Genomic DNA, 21,553 nt, shown 5'->3' on the forward strand with positions numbered 1-21,553 from the left:
TCCTACAAAAAAGGTCCTATTCATTTTTTTCTCTAGAACTAATGGTTTGTGTGAAGAGAGTGCAAAAATATTGAAAAACTCACTTGACGTGCATGCACTGTAGCTAATGTGGATTTTGTAGGCCAATTTAAGATAGCATATTGAGGTAGCAAGTTCACACGAGCAGTTTGATATGGGACACTTGTGGTCTATCAAGTCAGGAAACTACCTCAAATTGGCCTACAAAAATTACGGAAGCTACAGTGCATGCATGTTGAGTGAGTTTTTCAACATTCTCATACTCTCTTCACAAGAACCATTAGTTCTAGTAAAAAAAATGAATAGGATCTTTTTTGTAGGAAATTTAATATAGTTTAATTTTGTACTCTGACACATTTTCACTGGAGGGTGCAGTTTTTGAGTTGTTCAAGAAAAACATACAAAAGTGAAATTAAATGTGTTCTATCTTGGAAACAATTCAGAATAGGGCATATGTCCATATGAAGTTCCTTTTTGTTCAGAATCACTAATACTATCACCCCTCAAAGCATGTACCTTTCCTCCTGAGTCACCCTGTATAAATTGAAAGGCCAATGTCAAAATATCCAGACTTGTGAACAGGGTTCGACTTACACCACAGGGGTGAACTTACACCACTTATTACCCGAACTGATCATTTCTGAGCCAAAAATATCCTTTTAGAATGTGAAGAGTTAACCCAAAATATAATACGATACGACATAAGTGAATGAAAATAAGCAAAGTAGACTCATTTTCATGCTGAATGATCACTCACTTCAGATACCTTTCGAATAGTAAAAATGGCAGCATTAAGTCTTTGAACAAGATCCTGAATGTGGTCTCTCCATGACAGTTTACTATCTATCTGAACACCTAGAAATTAGAAATTTGAACTGTTCAGTTTCACTAATCATTTGCCCATTCTTTGAAATTAAAATGTCTGGTTTTGTTGAATTGTGTGTTTGATACTGTAAAAATTGAGTCTTACTGTGATTTGGCATTAGTTTGTTTTCTACAAGCCATGAACTTAGGTCATGAACTCCACTATTTGAAACTGAGCCAATGTTGCACACAACATCCTTTGAGATAGGGGTCAACATCTAGGAAGGTGGCTTGTTGGGTTGGGTTGAGTAGGACCAGATGAAGCAAATGGGGGAGAAATTGTAGAGGTTCTGGAGGAATGTCGACAAGGTGTCTTCACCCTCGATCCAGATTGCAAAGATGTCATCAATGAATCTGAACCAGGTGAGGGTTTTAGGATCCTGGGTATTTAGAAAGGATTCCTCTAGAAGGCCCATGAATAGGTTGGCATCAGATGGTGCCATGAAGGTGCCCCGTTTGTTTGTAGGTAATACCTTCAAAGGAGAAGTAATTGTGGGTGAGGATATAGTTGGTCATGGTGACTAGGAAGGAGATTGTTGGTTTGGCATTGTGAAAGGTAGTGTTCGATAGCAGTAAGGCCATGGGCATTAGGGATGTTAGTGTAAAGGGAGGTGGCATCAATAGTGATGAGCAGAGCACTGTGTGGCAAAGAGGCAGTAACTGTGAAGAGCCAGTGGAGGAAATGGTTGGTATCTTTTATATTAGAAGGTGGGTTCCTGGTAAAGGTTGAAGGTGTTGGTCTATGAGAGCAGAGAGTCTCTCAGTGAGGGCACAGTAACAAGCCACAATGGGATGTCCTGGGTGGTTGGGTTTATGGGCTTAGGAAGCATGTAGAATTTAGGAGTGTGGGGAGTGGTAGGGGTGAGCAGAGAGATGGACTCTGTGAAAAGGTTCTGGGACGGGCCTAAGTATTTGAGGAGTGACTGGAATTCTGGAATGGTATCACTATGGCAAGGCTTGTAGGTGGAAGTATCTGACAGCTGGTGGAGTCCTTTTGCCAGGTAATCCTTGCGATTCAAAACAACAGTGGTAGAGCCTTTGTCTGCAGGTAGGATTTAAGATTGAGATCAGTTTTGAAATGGTGGACTGTGGTTCTTTTTGCAGATGTAAGGTTAGTTTGCATGTTGAGGGATTTGGGGAATGAAGATGAGGCAAAGTATGAGGTTAAAAAATTCTCGAAAGTTAACAGGTGGTGATTTGGGGTCAGTGGAGGTGGATCACAGTTGGATGGAGGAGTGAACTGAGTTAAGCAGGGTTCAACATTGGTCTTTGGTTGTGTCTGGTTGGTAGGGTTGGTGGTGAAAAAGTATTTGCACTGTAGCGACTGGGAGAATGAAAGGAGGTCTTTAACAAGTCCTGCATGATTGAATCTGGGAGTGGGGCAATAGGTGAGGCCTTTGGAAAGGATTGATATTTCTGTGGGGCTACGATTTCTGGAGGAAAGGTTCATGATTGTGTTGTGGGTCTGTTTAGGTTCTGGATTTTGTGTGGTGGCGGGAGGGAGTTTTGGAGGGTGGGGCGAGTTAAAAAAATGGTTCAAATGGCTCTGGGCAATATTGGACTTAACATCTGTGGTCATCAGTCCCCTAGAACTTAGAACTACTTAAACCTAACTAACCTAAGGACATCACACACATCCGTGCCTGAGGCAGGATTCGAACCTGCGACCGTAGCAGTCGCGCGGTTCCGGACTGAGCGCCTTAACCGCGAGACCACCGCGGCCGGCATGGGTTAAGTGTAGTAGGTCTACAAGACAGGGTTTGTCAGCTATGAGGGGACATGGGAGAGGTTTGGAGGATGTTGTAAAGGTGGTGGACAGAGGTACACCGAGGAGGCAAGGATATGAGCAGGGTGGAGAGCTTCTTGAGGTGGTGTTGTGCATGTTGCCCTAGTTCCTTGAGGGCAAGAGTTTCAGTGTGTGTTATGGGTTCCAAGAATTTTTGATTGCATAGCAGGAGAATTTTGTGGATGGAGAGAATCTACTGCAATGAGGCTTGGGCTTGGTTCATCAGAAATGGGAGATTTGAACAGTTTATTATTTAATTCTGATACAATTCATCACATACAAAAATCTGTGAAAGTTTAGTGTATATGAAAGCATATTTGTTTAAATGTTGTTGTTGCAGTCTTTGGTCTAGAGACTACGTGATACACATCTCCAAGCTAGGCTGTCCTGTACAAGTGTCTTCTTCTCTGCATAACAATTGCTACTTACAAACCATTTGTATACACTTATGTATTCAAAACTTGCTCTTTCTCTAGAATTTTTACCTCTACACTTCCTTTCATTACCAAACTGACTATTCCTTGATGACTTAGGATGTGTCCTATAAACTGATCCTGATGTTCATCAAGTTGTGGATGAACTTCTTTTATCCACAACTCAATTCAGTACATTCTCAATAGTTATTTGAACTACCTACTTTCACTGTTCACAAGCCCCAAAATTACACAATTATATGGCCAGTTCACTATTGATAAATTTGATAAGCCTCATTAATAGGTTGCAGGCAAACATCAGCACACTGCTACAATAGTTTGCTGTTGAACGTCTATGAGCAGTAAAAACCTAACCACAAAGTTCACAGTTCTTGCAGAATAATAAGGTACATGTGACACTATTTCTCAAATAAATTGAACAGACTATTGTCATTACTTGATCTAACACATGGCCTATTTGTGTTACACTTATTCCACTGTTAAGCTGATGCATTGTTGTTAATTTAAGCAATACATCATTCCCGTCTGAAAATCGGCTGAGGACTGACTGTCTCAGACCAAAAATCCATCCTTCATATATCCTCACAATAATACTTACTGAAACTATACACTGTTCGATGTTTAAGTTACAGAAATTACAAATAAAACATGACTCATTCAGTGAACTGAATATGTCAAAAAATTCCTCCTTTTTTAGTAGTTCCTTCTACCACAAAGGTTAGGCTAAATTATTTGTTTAAGTAAAAAAATTAACAGATATAGTTGTACAAACAAAACTTTTGGCAAACTTTTTACATATTTTGGAATTAATTAAGGGCTGACTTTGCTAATATGTTTTCAACTAGAGCCAAATAAATACTTTTAGAATACTATTAGATCTTCTTCCAAATGTTTATAATCAGTACAGAATTTATATGTGTTTATAAGTCAACAACAGAATCTAAGTCATGAAACAATTACTGATTTTACCCTATGATGATCTGTAGCAAAAGATATTAGCTAGAAATGGTCAAAATAAATTAGGGAATTAAATATACACACAAAACTAAACACAAAATTAGACCTGGTGCTATATTCCTTAAGACCGAGGGCCAACCTTTCTCTTTTATGGAATGCAGATTATACTCATGCATGTTAATGGTAATTAGGCAAAAGTGAAAATAGAATGAATTTAAGGAGTCAAATGGCAAAACAAAAGAGGAAGTAAAGAGATCCCAGCTTGCTTCATCACAATGTGTTAACAAATCCTCTTTTTCATAAATGATTTCCTCACTATTGGCAGTCTGCAGTTTGTATCCTCTCTACTTTGCCCATCCTCAGCTATTTTTCAGCCCAAATAAAACTCATCTACTACTTTTAGTGTCTCATATCCTAATTTACTTCCTGAAGTATCACCTGATTTACTTTGACCACATTCCATCACTCTTTTTTTCTTTTATTGGCTTTCATTTTATAATCTCTTTTCCAGACACTGTCCACTCCATTCCACTGCTCTTCCAAAGCCTTAGCTGTCTCTGACAGAATTTCTCCCTGGAGTTTAACCCCCTTTCCAATTTCTCCATGATTTCCTTCACAGCTTGCTCAATGTACAGACTGAGTAACATTGAGGATAGGCTAGAAACCTGTCTCACTCTCTTCTCAGCTATAGCTTGCCTTTCATGCCCCCTGACCCTTATAACTGTGGTCTAGCTTCCTTACAAGTTTAACATAGCTTTTTTCTCCCTGCATTTTATCCCTGCTATTTTCAGAATTTCAAAGAGTGTAGTTCAACCAACATTGTCAAAAGCTTCCTCCAAATCTACAAATTCTATAAATGTAGGAATGCCTTAAATGTGAATGTAGTTTCTTCCTGCATATATTGCTGATGGAATCTTCTTGGGCTCCCATCCAGGTAGCTATATTGAAATTCTGCAATGTTTCAATGGGTGTCACTCTCATTATCTTCTGGCAAAGTGTTGAGATTGTGTGGACATCTCATATATATACCTTGTAACAGAACGTAAGATCGTGTATGTCAGTAATTTTCGTGTATGTCAGTAATTTCTTTACGTGTAATGTTTTATGTAAATATAGCCTTTGACTGCGAGTTTAACGACTAAGAGACAGTTATCTTTGGACATGCGGAAAGGAGGTCGATCTTTGGGAGGGGTGGTAAAAGGGCTTTGGAGAGGAAGCGTGGGCTAGAGGAGGTGGGAATACAGATGTGGTGTAAAACAATGTCTTATTGCATATTATTGTAGAAGTGTTAAATGTGAATAAATGAATTAAATAGTAATTTGCAAAACTAATGTAACGTTTGCTCTCTAAAATTCAAAATACCACATCGCCCTACAAACCAGTTAGTCTCATCCAAACACAAAGAAAACCGCGGGAACATCGCAGTGGAATCACCTCTAGACTTCACGAAGACAACAACGCAGCCATCGATATGAGTTAAGTACCAAACTGTTCGTACTTGTTAACGACCTCGGACTATAAATTTGAATCTCCTGTAGTACATGAAGTCACCATGTGGACAAAGGAGTAGGACAACTTATATACAGTGGAAATCATAGGAAGAGGTCTGTTAAACTTGGGGGCTCATCCGGGATATTACAGTTAAATGCGATGGGACTAATTGCGCTTCGTTTGCGGAACATTACAAACTTTATAATTCGTAAAACGTGAATAACATTGTACACGTTTCCTGGACCAGAAAAAGTAGTGTGTTTTAAACTTTTCGTCAAGACTGTATCCAAACACGTGGTGCCATCATGACGCTATCAGAAGAAATTAAAAAGGAAGTTGGAGAAATGTTAGACTCGAACGTGTGTGGTGTAAGTGACGATCCAGATGACTCACAAACCGAAAGAAAACCGGATCAACAGGACTGGGTAAGTTTACTCTTTGCCAGAATGGGACAAATGCAGACAGAATTAACAAGGGCAATGAACTCAAATAGTGAATTCCTAGAATCGAAAATAAATGCATCTAGTGAAGCGCTGGAAGCAAAAATGAAAAGCAACGGTGATGTACTGAAAGAAGAGATCTCAAATTTAAAACTTCAATTAGGAGAAAGTTTGAAGGGCGTGAACTCCAAAATTGAAGCTATAGAGAATAAGTTTGTGACCCTAGAAAATAAGTTAGCCACAGTTAGCTCAAGTCAAGGGAAAGAGATTGAAAGGTTAACTGCAGCTCAAAGAACTGTGGAGGAGAGGGTAGACAAATTAAGTCTAGATACAGAATCAAAAGTTAACTCCTTAGATGCTGAATTAAATAAGATACAAGAGTCTGTAACATGTAATTTAAGTGTAATAGACAAGAGATTCACTGAAATGCAAGATAATTTTGTGTCTAGAAATTTATGTATGAATGGTGGAAGTGTGTGGAGTAATTCACCTTTAAAAAGTTTTCCTTGTGATAATTTACACCCTGTAGATTTTTTGCAACACTGCTCTGACAACCTTGTTACTGGCATGTCTGATAATCTAAAGATTAAATTTGTTAAAAAATTTCTTGAGGGAGAAGCTTTGTCTTGGGCAAACCAACATTTTGATGAGTGGAAAACGTTTGATGATTTTAAGAAGAGTTTCTTAAATAAGTTTTGGTCTGAGACTGAACAGGGTAGAATAAAAAGTGAATTTTTAAATGGGCCTATCTTCAGGGGCAGAAACCACTCAATGAAAGACTTTTGCAGGGATCAACTTAGGAAATTGGTGCATCTAGATAAACCCTTTGACGAAATGACGCAAATTGATGCCCTTAAAAGGAGGTTACCTGAAAGAATACAGTGGGAATTAGTGCATGGACCTGACGACTGTTTAGACCAGTTTCTAAAATATATAGACAAATTAGACAGGGCAATGGAGAGAAATGTGCAACAGTTTAGTAACGGAAACCATTACAGTGGGAGGTGGAATTCTGATTACCGTGGAGAGAACCCTAGAAGGGACGATAGAGATTTTCGGAATGAACACCAATATGATAGAACAAGAGAGTACAATGCTAATTGGAGAGGGAGTAACTGGGAAAGCAATGGTGTAACTACGAACAACAGATGGGAAGGTAACAACAGAAAGAATACAAATTGGAGGAGTGACAATAGAGGTAGACATCCGGAAAACTCCGGACCGCCTCAATGAAGGTCCACAGCTTTGGGGCGAACCGATTTAAACATAATAGGACCACTAACTTTCACACAAAACCCAATACTGTAAATAACTGTACCATTAACAAACAGGTTAAAAACCAGGAATACCAAGTGAATTATATAAATTTTGATAAAAAATTTTGGGATGCTATGTGGCACAGTAGACCACCACAAAATAAACATAGGAGAGACCAAAGTTCTGACTCAATTCTGGATGAGGAGATGTTAAATGATTTTTACAGGTGGGCAAAAAGGGGAGAGCAAGCTAATAATGAAGAGAGTAACAAATGTTTTAGTTCAGAATTGGGGGGGTTGTTCACACAAGAAGGTAATAGTGAATCAGCTGATGATAAACCTAAGCAACAGGAAAAAGAATCAACCATAGAAAGTGAAAAACAGAGAGAAATAGATGAAACTGGCAGTAAAGTATACCATAGTAGTGATGATGTTAGTATTTTTGATGTGAAAAGTATGGTAAGCAAACCAGTAAGTGAGTACAATGTTTTTATTGAAATAAATAATGAAGTTTTGGAACTTGATGATAGTTGTGGTGATGAAGTACAGGAATATGATAAGAATAATGAAGTGACAGCTGAAAATCAATTGCTACATGCCTTTCCTGATGAGCTCATGGTTAATCAAAGTGGTGATAACAAAAGTGAAAATATTGTGAAAGAATTAGATTTGCGTGATATTATTGAAAGTAAAGGAAGCCAATTTTTAGAAATCCTGTGGAACCAGTATAATGAGAATTGTAGTAGCAAAGTGTTTTGGTATCGGCTAAGTATAATTAGTAGAGTTTTATGCCCACGCTGGTGGGAGAGTAAAAGAAAGAGTCTGAGTGAAAGGTACGTAAACAGTAAGGAGGTATTTTGTGTGCAGCCAAAGTGTAAACTTGACACTAGTAACTTAGAATCTGAAAATCAGGTAAACCTGATGAAGACTGAAAGGGAGGAAGGAGATGGAAATTATAAAGAAATTGAAAAAGATTTATTATATGAAGTCCCCGAGGGGAAGGCAGATGAAAAGGAATTAGGCTGTCCATACATTAAAATAAGAGTAAATCAGTGGGAAGGGCACTGTCTTATTGATACAGGAAGCCCCATATGCGCAATTTCAGAAAAATTTAGAGATAAAATTAGAGATGGTAAGAACTTTGTAGAAATGCCAGTTATAGGGGTAAAAATCAGAGGTGCCACTGGTAGGCAAAGTAAGGTAGTTAAGAGTCAAGTATTGTTAATGTTTCAAATTGAAAATGTGGAGTTTGAGCAGGGTTGCCTTGTGGTCCCAAGGTTAGAAGAAAATATCATTTTTGGCATGGATTGGGTCTTAAAAGTGGGTGTAAGCTTCTCTTGGGAAGATAAGACTGTTATAATTACTGAACCTGAGAAAAATAGTATTCTGAAAACAGAAATGTACATCCTTAACTGTAGTAATTCTTGCAACCATATCAAAGCTGTTGTAAGCAAGGTAGATAGTCAAGCCATAAGTGATAACACATCCTTTGATCTTATAAATGAACAAAATTTCGAAGAATTAGTCGAAGTAAAATTGAAGGAAGCTGTAAATCTAAGTGAAAGTCAGAAAAATCAGTTAAGAGAAGTGTTATGGGAATTTCAGGATACATTCAGTGAGAGACCAGGGAAGGTAAAAGACTATCAGTGCAGACTTCAACTCAGAGATCATCATCCTTTCTTCCTAAAACCATATAGCATTCCATTCTCCAGGAAAAAGGATGTAGAAAGGGAAATCCAAAAAATGGAAACTTGGGGGATTATAGAAAGGAGTAGAAGTGCTTACAACAACCCATTAGTAGTTGTATCTAAGAGAAATGGTGGGGTTAGACTTGTACTTGACTCTAGGCACCTTAATAAGTTTTTGATTAGAGAAAATGACCATCCTGACAATATGGATGAACTCCTGCACAAATTTGATAATGTAAAATTTATGAGTAGCCTAGACTTGACATCTGGTTTTCACCAGATACCACTTGAACTTGATTCTAGGAAGTATACTGCCTTTTTGTATGGTGGCAAAAGTTACCAATATTGTGTTGTCCCTTTTGGATTGAATGTATCGGTGGCTGAATTTATCAGAGCACTGGATTTTGTATTAGGTGATGAATTGTCTTCAAAATTAATAGTATATGTAGATGACATTCTTGTAACTGGAAAAACCTGGGAAGATCATCTAAACCTTCTGAGACAAGTCTGTTCAAAATTGAGGGAAGGGAGAATGACCGTAAAATTGGAAAAATGTTGTTTTGGAGTTAATGAACTGAAATTTTTGGGGCATAATATTTCAGAAAAGGGAATCTTACCTGATAAGGATAAACTTGAGGCCATTGTAAACTTCCCTACTCCCAAGAACAAAAAACAACTCAAGTCCTTTTTTGGTCTCACTGGATTCTATAGAAAATTTCTTAGTACCCAAGCTTTAAATGCAAACTGCTTATGTAACTTACTAAAAAAGAATACTGTTTGGGATTGGACACAAGAATGTCAGGATGCGTTCATGGAAATAAAACAACAACTGTCCCAAAGTCAAATGTTGTATAGACCTGTTATGTCGTTACCATTCTGTATAATGACAGATAGTAGTGAGACAGGTTTAGGGGCACACTTGTTTCAAAACATAGAAGTAGAAGGAAAATTAGAACACCATTCTATTGCTTTTGCTAGCCGGGTTTTACAAAAGTATGAAAAATCATATACAGTCACAGAGAAGGAACTACTTGCCATCCACTGGGCATTTAATAAGTTTAAAAGTTATCTGTTAGGGCACAAGGTAATTGTTTTCTCTGACCATAAAGCTCTATCGTACATTCAGGAGTGCAGACTCTATCATGACCGTATAACAAGGTGGGTTTTATTCCTTCAACAGTTTGACTACGAGATCAAATTTATTCAGGGTAAACATAATGTCATTGCAGATGCCCTTTCCAGACTACCAGTAGGTGCAGATGTTGAAAATACTTATGGAAAAGAGGAGAAAGAGTTCAAACTTATGTACTTAAAGGGTGTAAAAGATGAAGCTGAAATACTGAAAATCTGTAATGATATTCGTAGAAACCAAAACCATGATGAAAATTGGAAGTTGGTTAAAAGTTATATAGGGAAAAAGGGAGGAGAAAAGGTAGATCAGTATTATAAAGTACAAAAAGGGATTTTGTTTAGGAGACCTAGACCTGACTTAGACAATTGGAAACTATGTTGGCCTGAGCAATGTATTGACACGTTAATCAGTTACATACACGAAAGCTTCGGACACTGCGGGGCAACAAAATGTATACAGAAGATACAGGAAAATGTATACTTCTATAATATCAGTAGGAGAGTGAAGAAAAAACTTGAAACCTGTGATCGTTGTCAGAGAGTAAAAGTGAGCAACCAAACATCTAAAGGATTGATGCAAAACATTTTACCAAATAAAAACCTTGAATTAACAGCTATTGATCTATATGGACCACTACCAAGGTCAAGGGGAGGGTATAGTTACATCTTCGTTATAGTTGACGTTTTCTCTAAATTTATAAAATTGTATACATTAAAGAGAGCAACCAGTAAACAAATTATCATCAAGCTGACGAATCATTATTTCACAAATGTTGGTATTCCCCAGGCCATCATGTCTGATAATGGGTCACAGTTTACATCTAAATTATGGAAAAATTTTATTGAAGATACAGGAATAAAACATATCTTGATTTCGGTTTGTCACCCATCAAGTAACCCAGCAGAAAGGTACATGAGGGAAATTGGAAGGCTCTGCAGAACATACTGTAGTAAAAATCATGTTAATTGGATTGAAAATGTTACTGACTTTGAGGACATAATGAACAGCCTACAGCATTCATCCACTGGTTTCTCACCTTACGAAGTAATGTTTAATAGACGACCTGCAAATTTGATTTCTGAGAATGTTGATTTCCCACCTTGTCAAACTATGACACCCCAGGAAAGAGAGACAGCTGTTAGGAACACTATGAAAAGACAAGGAGAGGTAAGAAAGCGGAGACATGATGCAAGAAGTAAAGGAGTACAGTTCAGGGCAGGAGATCTGGTTTTAGTAAAAACACAGGAAAAATCTAGATTGATGAGTTCTGAAATAAAGAAATTTTTTGACATCTATATAGGCCCCTTTGAAATCAAGGAAAACCCACACCCTAATGCCTATAGGCTAATCTACCCAAAATCCAAGAAGTTATTTGGACTGCGCAATGTTACAGAGTTAAAACTCTACAAACATGACCCATAAAATAGTCTTTAATAAGTAAAATGCTGCTCGGAAAGAACTAGTTGACTGGCCCAACTACATCACTTTATTGTTTTATCATTCAAGGAAAACTTCATGTCAAAGTGTGGGACTAGGTCAGCTAAAAGTATGAAGTAGATTTTGTGTTAATGTGAATTATGTCTGTACTAATTTCTCTTTGTTCTCTAGTATACCCATTCATTAAATTTGGTATGAGATCAGTGTGTCTGGCTACGAACCATTCTACAGTGTCATAGTAATGTCTCTTAACCGAAACCAAAGTTAATGATGTGGACACTTTTAAAGTAATAAGATATGAATAGTGATTGTGTGTAAGAAGACAAAACCTTGTCATTTGTAAGCTATGTCAGATGGAACGTTATTTAATGGATAAAGCAAACTGGAGGTACTTGTCAGATTATGAGAGTGTACTTTGAAAGACCAGGTATGTTATAGTGTGTTAAAAATATAGTGGGTAGTCATGAAATTTAATCATGCAAATCAAGAATGTATTGAGGTTTAGAGCATTATGGAAACAGATGTTGGTGTATTACTTTTGAAACACTTGTGATGGATTGAAGGTTATGTGACACTAATTTTGAAGTTTATGTTGTGGGAGAATATTTTGTAATAGTTTAGATAATTTAATGTTAAAGTGAATGAAGAGCTGTTAGGAATTTATCCCATACCCTGTTACACAATTTGGAATAATTTCTATTCATGGCAATATGCTATTTGAGCACAGGAGAGTAAATAAAAATGAAACGCTGCTTAATAATGATGTAAAGTTAAGGTATAAATACTAACAATCTTACACAATTTAAGTGTAGAGTTTGTCATAATTTGACCTATAAAGCTGAAATAGATGTACAATGTGAGGATACTGCAATTATAGTCGCAATCATATGGAACGTCTCAGCTATCTCATTATAAAGGAAACATTAAATCGTAAATATGTAAACCAATCTGACTCTGTAAATACAGTGCTGATCGCACATAATTGAATTTGCACTGGATTCACCATGTGATTCCATTCATCATGTATACATGAATTTTCCCTAAGAGACAACCATTTAACATTGTGTATAAGTATTACAATATTTTGAATTATGTCTATTTTATGTATGTGGTTAAAAGAACCTGTGTATTTTAGAATAATGATTTCTTTAGATTTAATGGTTGTTTTGGGCACAATCCATGCCATAAGGTATTTTGTTGAAGCACTTATATTAAAAGATTGTGAGAGATGCCTGCATTCCACAGTTCACTTAATATATTCTAAAGAAACCACTGACAATCAGAAGAATGAGGTTAACTAAGATGCATTAAGTCAGTATTGAAGTAAACTTGAGTTTATGCATATACTATATAATTATGTACCCATCTTAACACGGCTGTTCAGCTACCATGATCAATTAAATATAAGGTGCCATATTTTATTGTTAGTTATAAGCTCATTACACTTTTTGCTCAATACAGCCAATGTAACTTTCAAATTGTATATCATGGAAAGTGTATATATATATATACATATATAACTAAGATCACTTGGGAACCAATTTTATTACTAACTTTCGGAACTGGAAATTTTATTATGATGTGTGTATTAGACATATTTTATTCCATAGTGACACACAATCCCATGCATGCCATGCACGGACTTGTGTGGGGGGGGTATTGTAACAGAACGTAAGATCGTGTATGTCAGTAATTTTCGTGTATGTCAGTAATTTCTTTACGTGTAATGTTTTATGTAAATATAGCCTTTGACTGCGAGTTTAACGACTAAGAGACAGTTATCTTTGGACATGCGGAAAGGAGGTCGATCTTTGGGAGGGGTGGTAAAAGGGCTTTGGAGAGGAAGCGTGGGCTAGAGGAGGTGGGAATACAGATGTGGTGTAAAACAATGTCTTATTGCATATTATTGTAGAAGTGTTAAATGTGAATAAATGAATTAAATAGTGATTTGCAAAACTAATGTAACGTTTGCTCTCTAAAATTCAAAATACCACATCGCCCTACAAACCAGTTAGTCTCATCCAAACACAAAGAAAACCGCGGGAACATCGCAGTGGAATCACCTCTAGACTTCACGAAGACAACAACGCAGCCATCGATATGAGTTAAGTACCAAACTGTTCGTACTTGTTAACGACCTCGGACTATAAATTTGAATCTCCTGTAGTACATGAAGTCACCATGTGGACAAAGGAGTAGGACAACTTATATACAGTGGAAATCATAGGAAGAGGTCTGTTAAAACCTGAACAGCAGCCATCTCTCCCCCACCTTTCCCCAGGCTCGAGATTCAATGACCTGTGGTGGGTGCACGGACTGCCATTTGACTCTCAGTACATTCAGTCTTGCCCAGACTTGCAAAGTGTCAACTATCGGGTGCATTCTCAGCATATTGATGCTAGTGCAATGTTCCACGATGTGCTTAGTTGGTAGCTCACATTCCTATCAATGACACTGTAGTAGAGTCTACCAAAAGCCACTAGCTTGGCACAACATTTTTCCTCTTAAATTCAAATGTATATCCCTCATTCTGCCACTGTTGATTTATCTTTATGCCCCCAACTTTCACTTCTAATGTGTTATATGCAGTGTTTTTGAGATGCAGTTCTGTGTTTGCCTGATGTAATGGTGACCACACTCACAAGGAATGCTATATATACCAAGTATTTGTAGTTCTAGTTTGTCCTTCGCTAAAAGAAGCAGATATTTTGTCTTTCATGTTGGTCAAAAGATGGCCTCAGTGGTGTTTTCTCTGAGGATTGCTGCAACTGTGACTGAGAGAGGCTCAGTACAGGAGATGGCAGTCCAAAGAGATCATAGTCAAAGATAGGGCACTCTATGCCAGAGGTGCCACAAGTATGTTCTGATAGCCTGTTCCATGCATGATGGCATCAACATGTATAATGCATGAATGGCGTCCTGTGGTATAGCCATCCATGCTGCATTCACTTCCTTCCAATGGTCATGTGTGGTGGTTGGCACTGGGTCACAGTGTTGCACCATATTCCACACATTTTCAATTGGCGACAAGTCTTGTGATGTGGTGGGCCAGGGCCAAATGCTGACATACTGTGATACCAAGAAGGCATGTTTTCATGCAGCAACATGTGGCCGTATACTGCCTTGCAGAAAAATGGCATCAGGGGTGTTGTACACAAAGGGCATGGCTGTAGGTTGCAGGACATCATTCACGTGGCCACACTGTCACAATACTTTGGACACCCACCAACTATGATTTGTGGCTGTACCCAATAGCATCCAACACTATAAAGCCTTGAGTTTGCACTGTATATTGTGTGCAAATGCAGTCTCTGTGATGCTGCTCTCCTGTCTGTAGCAAACCAAAATGCAGCCATCATTTTCAAACAAACAGAACCCGAATTTGTCCAAAAAACTGTCTGATGCCATTCCTGTTCTCAGTGAGTCATTCTATACACAATTGTCTTCTAGCATATTTCTGCACATTCGTCAAAGGTAGGTGCCATGATAAACAGTTACTTATTGTCATCCCTGATAATGTACGATGTGTTACACTTTTACTGTGTTGCACCAGAACCAAGAAGGACACAGATCTGTCCTGCAATGCCATTCAGATGAGGTGTAAATCTTATCACGGGATGGTCTGGGTGGTGCGACCTGACACATCTCATCGTGTTCTACGGCAGCCAGTGAACCACTCTGCACACACCTGTTGCACTGGCAAAACACTTCTTGCCACATGAACAACAATTTTCTGGATGGATGTATCAATTTCTCTCTTGCCAATAATGCGCCCTCCTCAAACTCAATGATTTGATGGTATAGTTCGTGCATACATCTACAAGACATCTTGCAATTCTGCTCAAGTCACACTAATCCATTACCTACAGTTTATGGTGACAACAAGAGCCACATGCACATTTTACTGGTAGGTGGTGTTTTGCTGAAATATTGTTGCTGGTGTGGTTCAAATGCTAATCATTTCTACAGAACATGTTAATTAACATGTTTTGTGAATATGAAAATCCTATCTCTAGTGGTCCAAGATGCTCTGTTTTTTCTGAGCATGTGTGCAATTTGTAAACTGTTATAAACTAACAAAGTTTGGTTATATCCTGGAGTGAGTCTCTATAAGGCCAATACTCAGGCCATTTTCAGTCAGTCTACTTTTAGCTGAGAGTGCTTTCATTGTGCTCTTAGTCTTTGTGTCCTCTAGCTTTAGTTTAGCTAGTTTGTATTTTAGACCAACCTTGAGAACTGTCTGTGTTGCTTCTCCATGTGTTTAAATCAAGCTGAGGAAACATTTTTATAATTATGAGCAACAGATATCAGAATGTGTGATTTGGAGCATTTAAATAATTTTTGTGATTGTGGTAAGAGTTCTGTGCTTTCTTCTGCTTAACTGTGTGTGAAACAAAGTGTGATCACTTCATCTGTACTGTGTGAAATTTTACTTTTGAAGAAATAAGTATTATTATGCTCCTCATATGTATGTCTTTCCTACTTACTTGTGTGTAAACATTATGGAGACTGTAAGAGTCTTGGTCATCACCAGTAAGATCTTAGAAACATGATTAAAGATTGCTAAACCTCCAATTTTGAACATTTTAAGGATAAGACTTACAATAACACTTTCAGGTAGCAATCCAGTGAAACTGTGCAGCCAGTGAGGCTTATTCCTTTACAGGTAAGGCTAGTTTAAGTGACAGCAGCAAGCCCCATGAGGAGCTGGCTACAAGAGGCAGTGTGGTACTCACTGGTGCGGCTCCTTTCAGTGATGGTGGGGCACCAACTGGAGATGAGGGACCGGTTGGCCAGCAGCCACAGTATCTCCTCCTGGCGCTCCTCTTCCGTCTCCTTGCAGCTCCAGGCACACGCATTCTGCTCCACCACGCACGTGACTGCGGAACAACAGCAGAGGGCACCAGTGTCTAGCTCAGCATGCACAGCAATACGGCAAAGAGTCCTGTGAATTCATCACCACTAGGCAGCTACTGAGTCAAAGAGGGAAGTGGCCATTATGTTGATACAGGGAGTGATCGCCACCTGACACGGTGAATGAGAATGGTACATCACCAGGAATCGTGCCTCACCACAGAATGCGGGGGTCTGAGGCTTGCCCACTCTGCAAAGCAGGATAGGCAATGATCTGTCGGAGATCTGGTGACAGAGTACAATACTGTTGGAGGTACAAATGTTTTTTATGTTGCTCAGTGAAAGATCTGTACCCAAAGACTGGAAAGTTGCACAGGTCACACCAATATTCGAGAAAGGTTGCAGGAGTAATCCACTAAATTACAGGCCCATATCATTAACATTGATATGCAGCATGATTTTGGAACATACACTCCTGGAAATTGAAATAAGAACACCGTGAATTCATTGTCCCAGGAAGGGGAAACTTTATTGACACATTCCTGGGGTCAGATACATCACATGATCACACTGACAGAACCACAGGCACATAGACACAGGCAACAGAGCATGCACAATGTCGGCACTAGTACAGTGTATATCCACCTTTCGCAGCAATGCAGGCTGCTATTCTCCCATGGAGACGATCGTAGAGATGCTGGATGTAGTCCTGTGGAACGGCTTGCCATGCCATTTCCACCTGGCGCCTCAGTTGGACCAGCGTTCGTGCTGGACGTGCAGACCGCGTGAGACGACGCTTCATCCAGTCCCAAACATGCTCAATGGGGGACAGATCCGGAGATCTTGCTGGCCAGGGTAGGTGACTTACACCTTCTAGAGCACGTTGGGTGGCACGGGATACATGCGGACGTGCATTGTCCTGTTGGAACAGCAAGTTCCCTTGCCGGTCTAGGACTGGTAGAACGATAGGTTTGATGACGGTTTGGATGTACCGTGCACTATTCAGTGTCCCCTCGACGATCACCAGTGGTGTACGGCCAGTGTAGGAGATCGCTCCCCACACCATGATACCGGGTGTTGGCCCTGTGTGCCTCGGTCGTATGCAGTCCTGATTGTGGCGCTCACCTGCACGGCGCCAAACACGCATACGACCATCATTGGCACCAAGGCAGAAGCGACTCTCATCGCTGAAGACGACACGTCTCCATTCGTCCCTCCATTCATGCCTGTCGCGACACCACTGGAGGCGGGCTGCACGATGTTGGGGCGTGAGCGGAAGACGGCCTAACGGTGTGCGGGACCGTAGCCCAGCGGTTGCGAATGGTCCTCGCCGATACCCCAGGAGCAACAGTGTCCCTAATTTGCTGGGAAGTGGTGGTGCGGTCCCCTACGGCACTGCGTAGGATCCTACGGTCTTGGCGTGCATCCGTGCGTCGCTGCGGTCCGGTCCCAGGTCGACGGGCACGTGCACCTTCCGCCGACCACTGGCGACAACATCGATGTACTGTGGAGACCTCACGCCCCACGTGTTGAGCAATTCGGCGGTACGTCCACCCGGCCTCCCGCATGCCCACTATACGCCCTCGCTCAAAGTCCGTCAACTGCACATACGGTTCACGTTCACGCTGTCGCGGCATGCTACCAGTGTTAAAGACTGCGATGGAGCTCCGTATGCCACGGCAAACTGGCTGACACTGACGGCGGCGGTGCACAAATGCTGCGCAGCTAGCGCCATTTGACGGCCAACACCGCGGTTCCTGGTGTGTCCGCTGTGCCGTGCGTGTGATCATTGCTTGTACAGCCCTCTCGCAGTGTCCGGAGCAAGTATGGTGGGTCTGACACACCGGTGTCAATGTGTTCTTTTTTCCATTTCCAGGAGTGTATATTGTGTTCAAACATTATGAATTACCTCAAAGAAAATGGTCTATTGACAGACAGTCAACATGGCTCTAGAAAACATCGTTCTTCTGAAACACAACTAGCTCTTTACTTGCATGACATGCTGAGTGCTAAAGACAAGGGATTCCAAATTGATTTCATATTTCTGGATTTGTGGAAGGTTTCTACACTGTACCACATAAGTGGCTTGTAGTGAAATTGCGTGCTTATGGAATATCGTCTCAGTTATGTGACTGGATTCATGATTTCCTGTCAGAGAGGTTACAGTTAATAGTAATTGACGGAAAGTTATTGAGTAAAACAGAAGTAATTTCTGGTGTTCCCCAAGGTAGTCTTAAAGGCTCTTTGCTGTTCCTTATCTATATAATGATTTGGCAGAAAATCTGAGCAGCCATCTTAGGTTGCTTGCAGATCATACTGTCATTTATCGACTAGTAAAGTCATCAGAAGATCAAAACAAATTGCAAAATGATTTAGAAAAGATATCTGTATGGTGTTAACTTTGGCAATTGACCCTAAACAATGAAAAGTGTGAGGTCATCCAGATGAGTGCTAAAAGGAATCTGTTAAACTTCATTCAGATGATAAATCAGTCAAATCTAAAGGTCGTAAATTCATCTAAATAGCTAGGAATTACAATTAAGTGAAACTTAAATTGGAAGGAAAATGTGGGGAAGGCTAACCAAAGAATGTGTTTTGTTGGGCACTGGGAAAATGTAACAGATATACTAAGGAGACTGTCTACATTACACTTGTCCATCCTCTTTTAGAATACTGCTCCGCAGTGTGGGATCCTTACCATTGACGGAATACATTGAAAAAGTTCAAGGAAGGGCAGCACATTTTATATTATGGCGAAATAGGGGAGAGAGTGTGTCACTGAAATGATACAGGGTTTGGGGTGGACATCATTAAAACAATGGTGTTTTTTGCTGTGGCAGAATCTTTTCACGAAATTCCAATCACCACCTTTCTCCTCCGAATGCAAAAACATTTTGTTGGCGCCAACCTACAAAAGGGAAACAATCACCATTATAAAATAAGGGAAATCAAAGCTCGTACAGAAAGTATGGGCATTGGATCTTTCTGCAGGCTATATGAGATTGTAATAATAGAGAATTGTGAAGGTGGTTTGATGAACCCTCTGCCAGGCACTTAAATGTGATTTGTAGAGTATCCATGTAAACGCAAATGTAGATGTAGATCCTGTGGTGTGGTCAATCACAATTGCACTGTGCATGAAGTCATCGAGATTGGATTGTGGATCAGTGGAAATATGTCATCTGATCAGAAGAAACACATTTCTTATTACACCAGGTAGTTGGTCGTGTTCAGACGTGTTGTCACCCAAGCAAACAGCTGCTCAGAATACACACTGTGGCATAGACGCACGCCGATGTTATGGATGGTATTCACCTGGGCTTCCATGGAACCTGTGATAGAAAAAAAATTGAAGGCACCAGGCAGTTGAGAACCACCTGCATCCCTTGTTGCTTGATGTCTTGCCTGGTGGTGATGGCATCTCCCAACAAGATGACTATCCATGTCACAAGGCCAGAATCATTCTACAGTGGTTTGAGCACCATTATAGTGAACTTAGTAACCAAACCCACCTGTTCTGACACTGATGCAATACACATCTCGGACACTGCTGGGTGCCAGCTCCACACCCACAAATTACATAGGAAGAAGGACCCTTTATTGTATGATTATGTGATAATGGAACAAACATTGGTAGCAGTTACTTCTGTAAAATATCTGGGAGTGTACGTACAAAACAATTTGAAGTGGAATGATCATATAAAATTAATTGTTGGTAAGGTGGGTGCCAGGTTGAGATTCATTGGGAGAATCCTTAGAAAATGTAGTCCATCAACAAAGGAGGTGGCCTATAAAACACTCGTTCAACCTACACTTGAGTATTGCTCATCAGTGTGGGATCCGTTCCAGGTCAGGTTGACAGAGGAGGTGGAGAAGAACCAAAGAAGAGCAGCACGTTTCGTCACAGGGTTATTTGGTAAGTGTGATAGTGTTACGGAGATGTTTAGCAAACTCAAGTGGCAGACTCTGCAAGAGAGGCGCTCTGTATCACGGTGTAGCTTGCTATCTAGGTTTTGAGAGGGTGCGTTTCTGGATGAGGTATCGAATATATTGCTTCCTCCAACTTATACCTCCCAAGGAGATCACGAATGTAAAATTAGAGAGAGTCGAGCACACACAGAGGCTTTCCGGCAGTCATTCTTCCCGCGAACCATACGCGACTGGAACAAGAAAGGGAAGTAATGACAGTGGCATGTATAGTGCCCTCCGCCACACACCGTTGGGTGGCTTGCGGAGTATAAATGTAGATGTAGATGTAGATTACCTGCCCATAATCTACTGGGACTGCATCACTTGCATGTGGGCATCTGGTGCCATGTACCTCCATCTATCAAGGACTTGTCAAATCTATGCCACACACAAACATTGCTGTACTCCTGGTGTTCACAATCTTTGGCTCAACAGTGTGAAACTGTGTCTGATTTTGAGAGTTTAAAGATTGCATTCGACATATATGTATTATGAAACCACATTTTATGTATCAAAAATTGTCACAAGAGTTTTTCCATTCTGATTCACTATGATCTGCTATGTATTATAGTGAACTTGTGCCACATTATTGACAAATCTCCTCACTAACAAAGATCATCTAACATTTGTTGATTTAGTTGATATTTTCCTGCATCAGACACCACAGGTTACTAAGTGAAATAATTGGATGATCAGAATACCAGTACTCTGAAATTAGGATGCCATTCAATTGAGGTTAGTGACTGTTGAGCCCACTTAGTCCTGTTTTTGTGATCTTGTTTTAGTTCCTTTTACTAACATAAATTTTGCCAATGTGTGCCCTCACAGTATGTTTTTTTTTCTACCATGTTACAATGCATTTTTGTAAAGTTTTCATAAATTCTTTAATATTTAACCCATCAATATATGCTCCTTTACTCGTTCTTACTTGCAGAATGTCACATTGTCGAATTTCCAGCTTCCGTCACCAATGAAAATGTAGGTCTAGTTTTTCCAACTGTTGTGTCATGACATTTTACTGTGTGACATGTCATGAAACTTGGTTCTGTCCATAAATCTACCCTTCACATGATTTTAATGTGGGTCATTTCAGTTTCTAACATGAACTGTAATAATTTATAATAAATATAGAGACAATATGTGCAAGCCAACACCTTCAATGGCAGGGAGTTAACATTTTTTAATAGCAATGAGAAATACCTGCAGAAATTCCAGACACTCAAAGGC

The 21,553-nt window shown here is 39.6% G+C and overlaps 1 protein-coding gene across 1 annotated transcript in view; it reads right to left on the reverse strand.

Moving 5' to 3' along the window:
• The window catches only part of LOC126474301 (uncharacterized), a 79,160-nt gene that overhangs the window by 45,039 nt on the left and 12,568 nt on the right, over window positions 1–21,553 (reverse strand). The window contains exon 2 of the mRNA XM_050101767.1: window positions 16,240–16,383. Coding sequence (XP_049957724.1) covers window positions 16,240–16,383 — 144 coding nt within the window. The remainder of the gene's footprint in view (window positions 1–16,239; window positions 16,384–21,553) is intronic.

Source organism: Schistocerca serialis, chromosome 4 (assembly GCF_023864345.2).
Source record: "Schistocerca serialis cubense isolate TAMUIC-IGC-003099 chromosome 4, iqSchSeri2.2, whole genome shotgun sequence".
Lineage (NCBI taxonomy): Eukaryota > Metazoa > Arthropoda > Insecta > Orthoptera > Acrididae > Schistocerca > Schistocerca serialis.